Raw genomic sequence first — 17,871 nt, 5'->3', positions numbered from 1 at the left:
ATGGCAATGAAACAATATATGATAGAATGAATGTAAAACCAATGGTCTCCCATGTAAACTATCACATAATTCACAATAAAACATTTATTTAAAAAAAAAAAAGATTAGATAGGTAGGTTATGGGCAGTAAGTTTATCTTAATAACAACTCGGGAAAAGAGGGTGCGAAGGGCTGCATAATTTGAAGAATTTAATGACACTGAAATAAACATGTAGAAATTTTTTTAAAAAAGAAGACGAAAAATAGATGATTGGCACATAATAACAATTAGAAACTTAAGTGGATCAAAAGATTTCACAAAAAGAACAAAGAAGGAGTCTACAGACAGGAAAAAAAATTTGCAATGACATATCAGACAAGGGACTAATATTTAAAATTTATAGGAAACTATAACACCTCTATAAGACAAAGACACATATCCCAATTAAAAAATGGGCACAGGACATGACCAGACTTCACCAAGGAAGACATTTAGGCAGCCAATAAACATATGAAAAAATGTTCACGATCATTAGCCATTGGTGGTGGTGGTTATGTGCTGTGGAGTCGGAAGTGACTCAGCGACCCTGTACAGGGTTTCCGAGGCTGTAAATCTTTACGGGAGCAGAAAGCCTCATCTTTCTCCTGTGGAGCAGCTGGTAGTTTTGAACTGCTGACCTCAAGGTTCGCAGTCTGATTCATAACCACTATGAATCAAAACAACAATGAGATACCATCCTAGACAAGCAATAACAGCAAAGTTCAAAAAAGCAGAGGAAAATAAGCACTGGCAAGAATGTGGAGAGACTGGGGCCTTCCTATGTTGCTGGTAGGATTGTAAAATGGTTCAACTGGTCTGGAAAATGGTATGGCACTTCCTCAGAAAGTTGGAAATAGAAACATCTTATGATTCAGCATTTCCTCTACTTGGTATATCCTCTATTTGGTACATATCCCCAAGAAATACGAGTCAGAATACAAGTAGATATATTTACACCAGTGTTTATCACAGCACTATTTATAATACCAAAAAGATGGAGACAGCCTAAGTGCCTATCAATGGAAGATCAGATAAACAAACTGATATACACACAATGGAATACTATGCTAACTTGAAGAATAATAATGAAGCTACAAGCCTCTGCATAACATGGATGAACCTTGAGGATATTGTGCTGATTGAAATTACTCAGTCACATAAGGACACTTATTGGATAAGACCATTATTGTAAAAGCTTAAGAAACATACTCATACTAAGAAAAAAAATTTTTCTTTGTTGGTTAAGAGAGGTGGGAGGGAGGGGGCGGTAAAACACAAGTTAGGAGATTATGACATCATAGCTCAGGTGTTGTGGAGGGCAATACATAAGGAAGGGGAGGTCAATACACAACAAGGAGAATGGGGTGAAGGAACAAGGTAGATAGGGGAACACTTAGGCTGGTTTGCATGGGCTAAATAGAATACAGGTACATAATGATGTATGCTCAACCTTGGAACAACAGCACTCTGGGAAACAGGGATCAAGGCATAGTCTGAATGGGTAAAAGAGGGAAAATAATGTTAAGATGCTTAATGTCTTACGATATTGATTTTCCTTGCCTACTGTTGTAAAATAGACACTTGAGTGTGACAGAAAGGAATATTGGGATACAAGATTACAGAAAGTTTGTAAGCCTATAACTGATTGGAATACCTAAAAGGGGTTCTAGAAATTGCCCAAAGAAATAGGCTTGTTGTGGAGCCTTTTGTAGTGTATAGGACCTTAGATGGAATCCTGAGCCCCATCTAGATCCTTCTGAGGTGGGACATTCCCACTTCAAAGGGCATGCAGACCAGCCCAGAGCACCTAGAAGAACAGAAGATATTTCTTGAAAGAAAGATCAGCATGAAAAACAAAAACAAAACTGGCAGTTTGTATGGCTATCACTAGAACAAGCAAGCTGTTTGCTGGGGAGCCATTAAGGCAAGCAATCAAGTCCCTTCAGGAAAACACCCCTTCCAAGACTGCATCTCTAAGGGAACACAAGAGCAGGCATATAAGCTCTCTGGCAACTACATTGGTCTACATGAGTGGAAGTGGGAGACAGTCAGTAATGAAGATATGGGTTGAGTTCGACCACATTCCATAGACTCTTGTCAACCTTCAGATGGGAGAGAGGAGAGCAAGGGTTGGTTGGTCCAAAGTTTGGAGAGACTTGGGAGCTCCTGAACTCATGGACATTGATCTAGCCATGGTTGGCTAGAGCATAGAGTGAAGCATCCAGTTGATATTAAGTGGGGAGAGACACACAAGAACACTCAAACTTACAGATAGTACCCATTTGACCAATATCCAATCAATGGCTGGATGATTGGAACTCGACTAGAGGAAGATAAAGAAATTTGATGAAGGAAGTAAATGTAAATCACTACAATTCAAGGAACTTGACCTATACTTATGGATGTAGTAGCTCAAAATACCAACTGAGAGCAAGGGAGTCTTCACATCAAGGATCTAGCCCCTCTGTACACAGGATTGATAGGAATGGACAACTTAGAGATTGGCTACTGAAAATGGGGGGTGGAGGCACTATAAAGGGATGAAGTTGCTGGCTTATAAGTTTTCAATAAGGAGTTAAGTTTCAAAGTGTGTGGGGGAATATAGAATCCCCGTTGAATAATTTTCATCTTGATTAGAAAAGTCTGGTGAATGGAGACGGGGATAGGATTCTGTTGATTCAATTGCCAGTAATTGTTATTATGACTAATTGCAATGGTCACAACTGCAAAAGTAGATGCTGTGTACTGGCCTCCAGAAGTTTGGCTTTCAGAATGTGCCCTTGGGTTGTTTAAAAGATCATATAGTCCTGTGTATTTTTGTGTACATCAAAAAAAAGAGAGACTATAAGCAAATACTGTTAACTGATGATGCATGGATGCAATTGTAATCATTGCAATGGAACAATATATGATAGGTTTACTGCAAAACTGATGTGCTCCCATATCACTAATTCACAATAAAAGTTTTAAATATATAAAAAAAGAACATAAACACTCAGCATTAAAAAAGAATAAATTATTGATAAAAGTAAAAAAAAAAAAAAGAGAGAGAGAGAGAGAGAGAGAAACGTTAAGAGGCTAGATGAAGAGGTAAACCTTAAAAACTATTAGATTTACCACTTGGAGAGGAAGGGAAGGTCATGCCTACTACAGAAATGGATATTGCTCTCTAGCCATCTTTTTCCTCTTTAGCAACTAGGGATTCTGAATTATTTGGTGGTACTGCGAGCAATCTCAGAGGAAGTGTGGAATATTAGGAAAGGACTAATCATGAATCTCATGTCCAAACTTCTACACAGTCAAACAACATCTAGGAAACTGACTGAAAGGAGTAAGAGGGGACTTCAAAAAGTTCATGGAAAAATGGAGTTAATAAACAAGCAAAATTTTTCCATGAACTTTTTGAGGATTCTTCAGATGTGAAAAGGGGGTACCTTTTACTTCATGAACCACATTTCATAGATTTGAACTTAGTCATCAACTATGTGCAAAGTGTCTGCTCCAGAGAACCATCCCATTGGTCCAGTTTTTCATTTAAAGGCTCATTGTTATTGCCACATCCATTGCCTTCCACCATATGCCTTCACTCACACTGACAAATGCCAACTTAAGAATCTCATTTCCTCTTTATAAAGTAATATTGCTTTGTAATCCCCTAAATGCATATCATTGGCAGATGTAACTGGAGACATGCTGTCTTTGAGTCCAGGTGGCTTTCAGCAGCCCAAAGCATTGCATTCTATAAGTTTCTGTGCCAAGCAGATAGTATTCTGTTAATTGATGATGATAATAAAATATCAGAGTGATTCTAAGATCCTGTCCAGGAGCTAGCTTAGTATTTTGTTATGTCCCCACAGATTGCATTGCTAGTTAAAACAATTTCATCTGCAATAGGGGTGGTTTCTAATGGCACATCACCACCTAGCTGAAGGAGCAATCAACATCATCAACTTACATTAGATACTAGGATAAATTTGGTGGAGACACAAAAAGAGATGGATCCTTGCCCTCAAGGAACCGACAAACTAGTTCTAGTTCAGATTTGAGCATGGTAGCCGATACCAATATTAATGGCTTTATCACATTATAGACGTGCCAGCATGGGATTGTTGTTTTTGTTTAATGTTGCTGAGTTGGTTCTGACTCATTGACCCTATATAGGTTTTATGGGAACAGATTAATCTTTTTCCCACAAAGTGACTGGTGGGCTCTAACTGTGGACTTTGTGGTTAGCAATTTAATGCTTATATTATAGAGCTACAGTATCCCCATGGCATAACACTGTGTTAATTCCAAGAATAAGACAAGATCAAGAATTAATATTCTCATGGTAGCCTTAGTAGACATAAGATTAGGTCCATATAAAGGATGATCTTGAGGGACACAAATATCACTATGGCCCTCAGAAATACTGAGAAAGTACTAAAGGTATTTGAGGTTAGAGGAGACAGAATCATTGTAGTTAGTGCCATGTCAAACAATTGATAAGCAGTGTAGACAAACCTTCTGTGATCTTGAGATCACTGAAAATATATGAGATGATTAAGTAGGTTTGGGAAGGGGGTTCTCTGAAGGGCACTCTAAATAACAGATAACTGAAACTGATAAAGAAGGAATTAGCTAAGTAGACTTACCATCTGCTCCTTCACTGCTTTTGCTTCTTTTATTGCGGCGAACACTCTTACTTTCCTGTTCAGAATATGATTTTTCTTCAGGGAAGAAGAAATTCAGTAGGGCCATCTGTAAAATTACCAAATAAATGAATCAAATTTGATCTTCCAGTCAGTCATAGTCAACATAAAAAACTACCTTGCTATATATAGAGAGTCTACCTTCACCTAGATAATCTGGTGGTTGCGTGCTCTGCTGAAAATATGAAAATCTGTTTTGGTAATAATTTAAGTCTTGGAAATCCTTCGTGGCAGTTCTACTTTGTCCTCTATGGTCACCATGAGTCTGAATTAACTCAGGGCAATGGGTTTGGTGTTTTTTGTTTGTTTGTTTTAAAGTCTTAGCATATCTACCACTATGCAAATCCTTTTATTTTATATGCCATTATTATTGCAGTCACATAGGCATATAATCTTGGTTCATCTTTGAATTCCCATTCATCTACTCCGAATATCCAGTGAATCATCCTTCAGGTTCTATTTCTTCATTTATTTGGGGATTCAAAGAGGATAGCCACTGATATCTGTTCACATACAAATAATGCCCCCCTCCCCAAATTATAATTGAGTTTGCTGCTCCCATTTGAACTTTATTATTGTACACCAGTACTCTTGCCATATTATTAATTATGTTCCACTTTTGACTTGTTCCCCAAATGCTATTCATCCAATACTGAGGTACTATTTTTGTCAGCTCTCTTCTGGGAGTCAGTCATGACAGAATCACAATTATTCTCTCCCTTTCCTATATTCCTAGAGCACTTGTGGAAATTAATTTTGGTATTTGGTCTACTAATGTTTTATGAGCACTCATAATATAATAATACATTAACTTTTATAAGTGAAGGAGCCTGATCATTTTAGCTTAAGATAAATATTTGCTGAATTGAGTCAAAACTTTTCAGCATGACTGCTTCAATGTGGTTTTGAAAAAATGTGCTTGAGGTAAACAGCAGAATACTAAGATTAACAGTGACTCTAATCCCAACTCTGCCATTTACTACCTGTCTGTGGCAAATTATTAGCTTGGACCGATTACTTAAAATTTAATTTCCTTATTTGTAAATAGGGATAATGATAGTACTTTGCTTATCAAATAGATAGCACTTTACTCAGCATGTAATATATGCTCAATAAATGAAAATTATGGTGTGGTGCTGTAGGATAAGCACTGAGCTGCTAACCACAGAGTTGGTGGTTCAAATCTACCAATCAGTAGTCAGAAACCCTATGTAGTGTCACTATGAGTCAAAATTGACTCCAGGGCACTTAGCAACATTTGTTGTTGTTAAGTGCTGGTACAATCACACCCAATAGTGTTTTTGTTTTGTTTTGTTTTTAACTTTTTATTGGGGAGTGAAGGTTTACAGAGCAGATCACCAGTTTTACATTAAACAAATAATAAACTTCATTTCAATGATTGCAATCCCTTTAATGTAATACTGGTTACCTCACTTCCTCCCTGTGCTTCTTATTCCATTCCACCTCTGGTAATGTAGTGGTTACGAGTCGGGTTGCTAATCTCAAGGTCACCAGTTTGAAACTACTAGCAGTTCCATGGGAGAAAGACGAGGCTCTCTGCTCCTGGGAAATCCTATATAAGTCGCTATTAATCGGAACATATTCCACTGCACAAAACCCCCACAACTACCTCTTTCACAACCCTTCTTAATTTTGTCCTTAGGTAAATGCTGCCCTTTTGATCTTGAATGGCTGACCATTCCATGGTGCATGCATGCATCCCTCAATATAACTATCTACTAAATAGTGGAACCACCACTCATCTGTCAGTTTGTCATACTGTGTTGACTTGGGAGTTGCTGTGATTCTGGAAGCTATGACATGAGTATATTAAATACCAGCAGGGTCACCCACAGTGGACAGGTTTCAGATGAGCTTCCAGATGAAGACAGACTAGGAAGAAGAGATGAACTACTTCCGAATATTTAGTTACTGATAACCTTATGAATAGCAGAGAAAAACTGTCAGATATAGTGGCAGAATATGAGCCCTTCAAGTTGGAAGGTACTCAAAATGAGACTGGGGAAGACCTGCCTTCTCAAAGTAGAGTTGACCGTGATGACCCGAATGGAGTAAAGCCTGTGGGAGTAAAGCCCTTGGGACCTTCATTTTCTAATGGGGCATGACTCAAAATGAAGAGAAACATCAGTAAACCTCTATTAATAATTGGAACATGAAATGTATGAAATATGAATCTAGGAAAATTGAAGATTGTAAAAAATGATATGGAGCACATAAACATTGATATTTTAGCATTAGTGAGCTGAAACGGACTAGTATTAGACATTTTGAATCTGACAACCACACAGTTTACTAAACCAGGAATGACAAATTGAAGAGGAATGGTGTTGCATTCATTGTCAAAAAGAACATATCAAGATTAGTCACGAGGTACAACGCTGTCTGTGATAGGATAATATCCATGCACCTACAGGGAAAGCCAAGGAGCTCTGGTAGCCTAGTGGTTACAAATCGGGCTGTGAACCACAAGGTCAGCAGTTTGAAATCACCAGCTGCTCCGCAGGAGAAAGATGAGCTTTTCTGCTCCCATAAAGATTTACAGCCTCAGAAACCCTGTTCAGGGTCGCTATGGGTCAGAACCGACTCGATGGCACTTAACAACAACAACAACAACAACAACAACAACAACAGGGAAAGCCAGTAAATGCCAATTCAATTTACACACCAACCACTAAAGTCAAAGAGGATAAAATAGAAGAATTCTACCAACTTCTTCAATCTGAAATTGATCAAACATGCAATCAAGATGTATTGATCATAACTGGTGATTGGAATACAAGGTTGGAAACAAAGAGGAAGGATCAGTAGTTGGAAAATATGGCCTTGGTGATAGAAATGATGCTGGAGATTGCATGATAGAATTCTGCCAAACCAATGATTTGTTCATTTCAAATACCTTCCTTAGATAGCATAAGAGATGCTTATACACATAGACTTCACCAAATGGAATACACAGAAATCAAATTGACTACATCTGTGGAAAAAGACAGTGAAAAACTCCATATCATCAGTCAAAATAAGGCCAGGGACAGATTGTGGAACAGACCATCAATTGCTCATAGGCAAGGTCAGACTGAGCTAAAGAAAATGGAAACCTGTCCAATATATGCCAAAATATGACTTTGAATAGATGCCACCTATATATAGAGTTCATCTGAAGAACAGATTTGATACGTTAAACATTAAAGACTGAAGACCAGAAGAGTTGTGGGATGACATCAAGAACATCATATAGGAAGAATGCAAAAAGTCATTAAGAAGACAAGAAAGAAGAAAAAAATCAAAATGGATGTCAGAAGCAACACTGAAACTTGCTCTCCAGTGTAGAGATGCTAAAGCAAATGGAAGAAATAAGGAAGTACAAGAGCTGAACAGAAAATTTCAAAGGTAATTTCAAGAAGACAAAGTCAAATATTACAACGAAATATGCAAAGAGCTGGAGTAGAAAACCAAAAGGGAAGACCATGCTCGGCATTTCTCAAGCTGGAGGAACTGAAGAAAAAATTTAAGTCTCGACTTTTGTTATTGGAGGATTCTCCAGAAAATGATTGAATGATGCAGAGTCACTGTATCAAAAGGGGATGTTTGATGTTGAACTGTTTCAAGAGGTAGTATATGATCAAGACCCAATGATACTCAGGGAGGAAGTCCAAGGTGTATTGAAGGAATCGGCAAAGAACAAGACTCTAGGATTTGATGGAATAAAAATTGAAATCTTTCAAGAAAATGAGGCAGCACTGGAGGCACTCTCTAATCTATGCCAAGAAATTTGGAAGACAACTATCTGGCCAACTGATTGAAAGAGATCTGTATTTGTGCCCATTCCAAAGAGAGGTGACCCAATGGAATACGTAAATTATCAGATGACATCTGTGATGTTCCATGCGAGTAAAGTTTTGCTAAAGGTAATACAGAAACAGCTACAATCATACATTGACAAAGAACTTCCTGAGGTTCACGCCAGATTCAGAAGAGGACGTGGAACAAGGGATATCATTGCTGATGTCCGATGGATCTTGGCTGAAAGCAGAGACTATCAGAAAGATGTTTACCTGTGCTTTATTGACTATGCAAAGGCTTTCGATGGTGTGGATCATGATAAGCTATGGATAACATTGTGAAGTATGAGTATTCCGGAACATTTAATTGTGCTCATGAGGAATCTGTACCTGGACCAAGAGACTGTTATTTGAACAGAACAGGGGAACACTGAATGTTTTAAAATTAAGAAAGGTGTGTGACAGGGTTGAATTCTTTCACCATACTTATCCAACCTGTATGCTGAGCAAATAATCCGAGAAGCTGATTCTATGAAGAAAAATGTGGCATCAGGATTGGACGAAGACTCTTTAACAACCTGCAATATGCAGATGATACAATCTTGCTTGCTGAAAGTGAAGGGGACTTAAAGTACTTACTGATGAAGATCAAATACCACAGCCTTCGGTATGGATTACATCTCAATGTAAAGAAAACAAAAATTATCACCACTGGAGCAATAAACAACATTCTTATCAACGGAGAAAAGACTGAAGTTGTCAATGACTTCATTCTTCTTGAATCAACTATCAACACTCACGGAAACAGCAGTCAGGAAATTAGACAACATACTGCATTAGGCAAATCTGCTGCACAAGACCTTTTTAAAGTGTTGAAGAGCAAAGATGTCAGCTTGAGGACTAAGGTGCACCAGACCCAAGCCATGGTATTTTCAATAACTTCAAATGCATGCAAAAGCTGGACAGTGAATAAGAAAGACTGTAGAAAAATTGATGTTTTGAGTTATGGTAAGAGAGGAGAATATTGAGAGTGCCAGGATGGCCAAACTGTGTCTCTCATACTTCGGATGTATTGTCAGGAGGGAGCAGTCACTGGAGAAGGATATTATGTTTGGTAAGGTGGAGGGTCAGAGAAAAAGAGGAAAACCCCCAACGAGATGGATTGGCCAAGTGGCAACATCGATGGACTCAAACGTTTCAACAGTAATGAGGTTGGCCCAGGATTGGGCAGTGTTTTGTTCTGCTGTGCATAAGGTCGTTATGTGTCGGTACAGACTCGATGGCACCTAACAACAACAACATTGATAATTACACCGAACATCAATGGATTAAATGCACCAGTGAAGAGACCAGTGGCAGAATGGATAAGAAAAAAAGACCCTTCAATATGCTGCCTGCAATAGTCACACCTTAAACTCAAAGACAAAAAGAGATTAAAAGTTAAAGGATGGGAAAAAATATACCAAGCTAATTAAAATAAAAATTGAGCAAAAGTGGCAATACTAATCTCAGATGAAATGAACTTTAAAGCAAAAACCAGCATAAGAGATAAAGAGGGACACTATCTCATGATTAAAGGGTCAACAGAGCAAGATGACATAACCATAATACATATCTATGCTTCCAATGGAAGAGCACCAAGATATATAAAGCAAACCCTACTAGAATTGAAGAAAGAAATAGAAAAATCTACAATTATAATGGGAGGTTTTAACACGTTACTTTTGAAAATGGACAGAACAACCAGAAAGAAGCTCGACAAAGATACACAGAACTAAACAGCACAAACAACCAACTTGACCTCATAGATGTGTACCAAGCACTCAACCCAACAGCAGCACAATACAATTATTTTCCAGTGCACATGGAACATTCTCTAGAATTGACCATGTGTTAGATCACAAAGCAAGCCTACATAAATTTACAAACAACAAAATACTACAAAGCATCTTTTCAGATCACAAGTTATAAAATTAGAAATCAATCATAAGAAGACCAAAATTGAATACATGGAAACTGAATAACACCCTTCTGAAAAGCAACTGGATAGTAGAAGAAATTAAACATGAACTCAAAAAGTTCCTAGAAACAAATGAGAAGAAAAACACAACATACCAAAATCTTTGGGACATGGCAAAAGAAGTGCTGATAGAACAATTTACTACAATAAATGCACACATCCAAAAACAAGAAAGAACCAAAATTAATACATTAACACATTATCTACAACAATTAGAAACAGACCAACAGAGGGAACCAAAAGAAAAGAAATAATAAACATTAGAGCAGAAATAAAAGAGGTAGAAAACAGAAAATCTATAGAAATAATCAACAGGATAAGATACTGATTCTTTGTAAGGATTAATAACATTGACAAACCATTGGCAAACCTAACAAAAGAAAAGAGAGAAAAGACACAAATAACACGTATTAAAAAACACATGGGTGACATCACAATGGAACCAAATAAAAAGGATAATAACAAGATACTATGAAGAGTTGTACTCCAACAAATTTGAAATCTTAGAAGAGATAGATACATTTTAAGAAAGCACGACCTACCTAAACTTACACAGAGTGAAGTAGAAAACTTGAACAGACCCATATCAAAAGAAGAAATTGATCAGGTCATCAAAAAACTCCCAACCAAAAGAAGGCTAAGTCCAGATGGCTTCACTTGTGAGTTCTACCAAACATTCAAGAAAGAGCTGTCACCGAGTCTACTCAAATTATTACAGCAGATAGAGGAGGATGGAAAACTTCCTAATACATTTTATGAAGCAAGCATAACCCTCATAACAAAACCAGGGCAGCACATCACTAAGAAGGAAAACTATAGACCAATATCTCTCATGAAAATAAATGCAAAAATTCTCAATAAAATCCTAGCCAACAGAATCCAACAGCACATCATAAGAACAATACATCATGACCAAATGGGATCCACATCAGGGATGCAAGGATGGTTCAACATTAGAAAAATGATCAACGTAATCCACCATATAAATAAGAAAAAAGAAAAGAACCACATGATCATATTGATTGATACAGAAAAGGCATTTGACAAAATCCAACATCCATTCCTGATAAAAACACTCAACAAAGTAGGAATTGAAGAGAAATTCCTCAACATAATTAAAAGCATATATACAAATTCAACAGCCTACATTGCTCTCAATGGAGAGAAACTGAAAGCCTTCCCTCTGCGAACAGGAACCAGACAAGGATGCCCCTTATCACCACTTCTATTCAATATTGTGCTGGAAGTTTTAGCCAGAGCTGTATGGCATGATAGAGAAATTAAAGACATCCAAATTGGCAAAGAGGAAGTAAAACTCTCCTTGTTTGCAGACAATATGATCCTATATGTAGATCCTAAGACTCAATAAAAAAGTTTCTAGACCTCATTGGAAGATTCAGCAAAGTGGCAGAGTATAAGATCAACATACAAAAAAATCAGTTGGATTTCTCTATATGAGAGCGCTGAAAAGGACATTAGGAAAGCAATACCATTTACAATAGCTGTCCAAAGCACTAAATATCTAGGAATAAATGTAACCAAGAAACAAAGAACCTATACAAAGAAAACTACAAAACACTACTACAAGAAACCAAAAGAGACTAATATAATTGGAAGAATATATCATGTTCCTGGATAGGAAGACTAACATTGTGAAAATGTCAGTATTGCCTAAAGCAATGTACACATATAATGCAATCCCAATCTAGATTTCAACGACATTCTTCAAAGAGATGGATAAAACAATTATAAACATTATGTGGAAAGGAAAGAGGCCCAGGATAAGTAAAGCACTGTTAAGAAGAAGAATAAAGTTAGAAGCCTCTCACTCCCTGATTTCAAAATTTACTATATGGCTACAGTGGTCAAAACAGCTTAGTACTGGTACAATGAAAGGTACATAGATCAATGGAACAGAATTGAGAATCCAGATATTAACCCATCCACTTACAGCCAACTGATTTTAGACAAAGGGCCTAAGTGTACTGCATGGAGAGGAGATAGTCTCTTCAATAGATGGTGCTGGCAGAACTGGAAAGTGATATGCAAAAGATTGAAACAAGACCTTTATCTCAAGCCATATACAAAAACCAACTCAGCATGGATTAAAAACTTAAATTTGAATCCTAGAATTATAAAGGCCATCAATGAAAAAATTAGGACAAATTTGAGGGCTCTCATACAGGGCACACACAGACTACCAAACATTTTGAAAATTACACAAACAAAAGTAGACAAAAAAGATGACTGGGACATACTAAAAATTAAAAACTTATGTGTATCAAAAGACTTCACCAAAAGAGTAAAAATGGAGTGCACAGAATAGGAAGAAAACCTTTTGCAATGACATATCTCAGAAGGAACTAATTTATAAAATGTATAGGAAACTACAACACCTCTACAAAAAAAGGCAAATAACCCAATTAAAAAATGGGAACAGGACATGAACAGACACTTCATCAAGGAGGAGATTTGGGCAGCCAACAAACATATGAAGAAATGTTCACGATAACTAGCCATTGTTGTTGTTGTTGTCAGGTGCCATCGGAACCGACTCATAGCGACCCCATGCACAGCAGAACGAAACAATGTCCGATCCTGGGCCAACCTCACTACCGCCGCCACACCTGAGTCCATCAATGATGCCACCTGGCTGATCCATCTCATTGGGGGTCTTCCTCTTCTTCTCTGACCCTCCGCCCTACCCAGCATGACATCCTTCTCCAACGATTGTTTCCTCCGGACAATATGTCCAAAGTAGGAGAGACGAAGCTTAGCCATCCTGGCCTCCAAGGAGCACTCTGGCTGCACTTCTTCCAAAACAGATCTATTGGTTCTTTTGGCAGTCCATGGCACTTAGAGTGATGCAAATCTAAACAACAATGAGATATCATTTCACACTAGCAATAACAGCGAAGATTAAAAAAAAGTAGAGGACAATAAATGCTCGTGAGGATATGGAGAGACTGGGACCCTCCTTCATTGCTGGTGAAATTGCAAAATGGCCCTACCAATCTGTAAAAAAATATGGTGCTTCCTCAGAAAGTTGGAAAAGAAATACCTTATGATCCAGCAATTCCTCTACTTGGTATATATCCACAAGAAATACGAGCCATAACATGAGTAGATATAAGGATATCAATGTTCATAGCAGGACTATTTACAATAGCAAAAAGATGGAGACAGTCTAAGTGCCCATCAATGGAAGAATGGATAAGCAAACGTTGGTACATACACACAATGGAATATTATGCTACCTTGAAGAATAACAAGGAAGCTGCAAGCCACTGCATAACATGGATGAACCTTGAGGACATTATGCTGAGTGAAATAAGTCATTCACAAAAGCAGAAATACTGCATAGGACTATTATTGTAAAAGCTTCAGAAAAAGTACCACACTAAAAGGGGGAAAAAATCTTTGTTGGTTACTGGGTTGTAGGGTGAGAGAAGGTAAGGGAAGGTGGAGCACAAGGTAGGGAGTAGACACAAGATTGCTTGGGTGTTAGGGCAGAAAATACACTAGAAAGGGGAGGAGGATGGAAGAACAAGGAAGATGGGAGAACATTTAGGCAGGTTTGCATGGGTTAAATGGGACAGAGGTAAATAGTGATGTATGCTCAATCTTGGAAAAACAGGGCTCTGGGATACTGGGATTGAGGCATGGTTTGAATGGGTAAAAGAGGGGAAATAATGTTAAGATGTTTGGTTGTTGTTTGAATTTTAGTTTCCCTTGCCTACCACTGTAAAATAGACACTTGAGAGGGAGAGAAAGGAATAGCCAGAAATATCACCATAGAAAGCTTGTAAGTCTGTCTTCAGCTTATAACTGATTAGAATACCTAAAATGGGGCTAGAACTTGCCCAGGAAAGGAGGCTTCCTGTGGAGCCTTTCCATTGCATAAGACCATAAGTGGAACCCTGATTGCCTCCAGAATCTTCTGAGGTGGGAAATTTCCACTTAAAAGGATAAGCAGACTAGCCTGGAGCTGCTAGAACAGAAGAAACGTCTTGAAAGAAAGACCAGCAGGAAAAATAAAACACAACAGTGGCAGTCTGATTCACTTCTACAAGAACAAGCATGTTGTTCGAGGCAAGCAGTCAGGTCCCCTCAGGGCAAACCTCACTTCTAAGAGGAAAACACAAGCAGGCATGTGGTCTTGCTGGTGACCATGTTATTTGACTGATAAGGGGAAGTGGGGAAAAAACAGCAATGAAGTTGTGAGCTAAGTCTGACCATGTTCAACAGACTCCTTTCTACCTGGATTGAGACCTGGTTGGCCAGCAGTATAGTGTGACCTGGGGACTCCTGGTCCCAGGTACATAGCCACAGAGGACTAGAGTGGAGAGTGAAGCATCCAGCTGATTTGAAGTGAGGGGAGATGTACAAGAATACACATACTCGGGGCTATACCAGAAAAAACTAGGTAGGATGTGCTCCGGTGAGAAGGGAGGGGATCTCACAAAGGAAGTGCTCATAGAACAACTCCAGAGCTCCCGATCTACCACAAGACCTAGAACGTCAGTTTCTCTCACTCACAAGTGAAAAAAATCACGATATTAAGGAAAACACAGCGAGTTAGGAATCTGGAGACGGGACTCCCTTGACGACTACCCGCTTTGGCAGAGTTTAGAGGGCAGGGCTAAAGTCATTCCGGCTCAGAAAACCATACCAAAAGTGGTATAGAGGCATCTGCAAAAAAAAAAAAAAAAAAAAAAAAACATGGGAGAAATACACATTTCTCCCTCTTTCTTCCTGTCCCACCTTCATTGCTCAGCCCGGACATCAGGTGGGACAATTTTTCCATGGTCCAGAGAGAGGGAGCTTGGCAGCAACTTATGATGTCACCTGTGGAGCCACAGACCTAAAAATTTCCCCAGTGGGACCCTTTGCAGCAGTGCACCGTGGAGTAGGTTCGGACTCCAGATGACCCTGTATGGGGTTTCTGGGGTTGTGGGTCTGTGCAAGAGTGGAGTACCTCGCTTTTCTCCCATGGTGTGGCTGGTGGTTTCAAGCTGCTGACCCTGCAGTTCACGGGCCCATTCGCAGGTGCTGCACTGCCTGAGCTCCCTGCACAGGACCAATTCAAAGCAATATGTAAAACCCCAGCATAAAAAGACTCAACCATCCCGAGAACTGCACTGTGCACATGCAGATACCTAACTGACCTTCAGAGACAAAAATAGTGGATAATAATTCTCCCATTAACTCCCCAATATCTACCTGTGCACCTCTACTGTAGTGACTAGAGGAGGGGCCTGAGGGAGTGGACACCCCCAACCCCTGCTGGAGGCTTCTAATTGCACACACTTCTAATTGACGATATGGCTCGAGACAGTCGACCACAGCTTAATTTCTGTCTATACATTTATATTACTTCTGCTTTTGGTCCTTTTGATCACACATCTTTCCTGGATGTGGGAGCTTTTCTCCCTACATTATCCAAGAAGAGACAGCAATTGTGGCCATATAGCTAAACTATAAGCATACCCCATAATATTCCACCACTGAGACAAGAGCCAAAAACACCCACTAAGCATTACATGTGAAAAGGGAAGCCTAGCTCCTGATCATATTCACCAGGATACAACCAGTAAGCTTAACAACAAACCACAAACATTCATTTAAGCTTTAAAAAAAAAACCCACATAACTATCATGACAAATAAAAAGCAACAAACAATATTGAAACACATCACAAAACAGAAAAGAGTAGCTGATGCAAATGAGCTGGAGACAGACAAAGGTTTTATAGAGGAGGAAGAGCAGGTTTGGGATATGCCTGAGAAAGAATTCAGAAGACTGATATGGAAACAAATTCAAATTTTCTGAAAAGGGGTGGAGGAAAACAAGGAAGAAGTCAGGAAAGTACTACAGGAGCAATCAAATAAGACTAATGCATCATTGGAAACAATTCAAAACCTGCAAAAAGATGTCCAGATGATCAATAATAAAATATCACAAATGGACAATACGCTGAAAGGGGAAAGGAGCAGAATAGAAGATATGAAAGCCATAACTAGTGAGCTGGAAGACAAATCTCTCAATACTGTCAAGATAGAAGAGCAAGCAGCTAAAACGATAAAAAAAAAATCAGAAGACAGTCTATGATTCATGCTGAATAACATGAAGAGGAACAACGTTAGAATTATCGGCATTCTAGAACAGGAAGGATCAGAGAAGTCCACAGAGGAGATAGTTGAAGAGCTTCCAGAAGAAAATTTCCCTAAAATCTTGAAAGATGAGAAGATAAACATTCAAGAAGCCGAATGTACCCCAGGAAGGACAGACCCCAAAAGAAAGTCACCAAGGCATATAATAATCAAGATGTCCAAAATCAAAGACAAGGAAAGAATACTAAAAGCAGCCAGGGAGAAGAGAAATTTCACTTATAAAGGCAAGCAAATTAGATTAAGCTCTGTCTATTCAGAACAAACCACGCAGGCAAGAAGGCAATGGGGAGACATATACAAAGCCCTACAAGAAAAAAAAAAACAAAAAAACTGTCAACTAAGAATTGTCTATCTAGAAAAACTATCAATCAAATATGATGGTGTGATCAAGACATTCCAGCATAAACAGAATCTGAGAGATTTTACCAAAACCAATCCAGCACTTCAAAACGTCTTAAAGGGAGTTCTATGCACTGAAAACCAACAAGAACAGACAACAAACAGAGATTGACAGGCGTGGCAACACCACCTGGAACTCAGTCAACAGATAGGAGAGTCCAGAACAGAACAAGACTACAACAACAAACTTAAAGGAGCTGGAAGATCAACCAAAGATCAAAATTATATCAATGTCAAAGAAGGGACAAATGTAGCAAAAGAGATCCAGGTGGTGAGGATGCCAGGTAAATTACAGGATACAATGGATTACCTTAAATGAAGAGAAAAGTTAGTAGACTATAAGGTAATCCCAAAGAAAGTTAATACTTCACAACTTAACATAAAAATGAATTTCCAAGCAAACATGAAAACTAAAAAGAAACTGACAAGAAATAGTACAAAAAACACAAACCCAACACAAAAAGGCATGCAGAACAAAAGAATGGACAGCACCACCAAAAAAGTAACATAATGGTAGCAACTAATTCATACCTATCGATAATTACATTGAATGTCAATGGATTGAATGCACCAGTGAAGAGACAGAGAGTGGCAGAATGGATAAGAAAGCAAGACTTCAATAGGCTGCCTGCAAGAGACACACCTTACACACAAAGACAAAAACAGACTATACTATGGAAGCAGTAGCTCAAAAGAGGGAACAAGTCCTTACAGCAAGAATCATTCCCACCCCCTCCACACACAGAGTAGACAGGGATGGGCAACTTGGA

The 17,871-nt window shown here is 38.5% G+C and overlaps 1 protein-coding gene across 4 annotated transcripts in view; it reads right to left on the bottom strand.

The window, feature by feature from the left end:
* Nucleotides 1-17,871, bottom strand: part of EDA (ectodysplasin A) — a 1,043,344-nt gene that overhangs the window by 204,893 nt on the left and 820,580 nt on the right. For all 4 annotated transcript variants that reach the window (XM_006868512.1, XM_006868513.1, XM_006868515.1 and 1 more), the window contains exon 2: nucleotides 4,654-4,759. In XM_006868512.1, coding sequence (XP_006868574.1) covers nucleotides 4,654-4,759 — 106 coding nt within the window. The remainder of the gene's footprint in view (nucleotides 1-4,653; nucleotides 4,760-17,871) is intronic.

Source organism: Chrysochloris asiatica, unplaced genomic scaffold (assembly GCF_000296735.1).
Source record: "Chrysochloris asiatica unplaced genomic scaffold, ChrAsi1.0 scaffold00118, whole genome shotgun sequence".
NCBI classification, from domain to species: Eukaryota; Metazoa; Chordata; class Mammalia; order Afrosoricida; family Chrysochloridae; genus Chrysochloris; species Chrysochloris asiatica.
The sequence above is the reverse complement of the archived record's forward strand: the minus strand, read 5'-3'. Positions and strand labels throughout refer to the sequence as shown.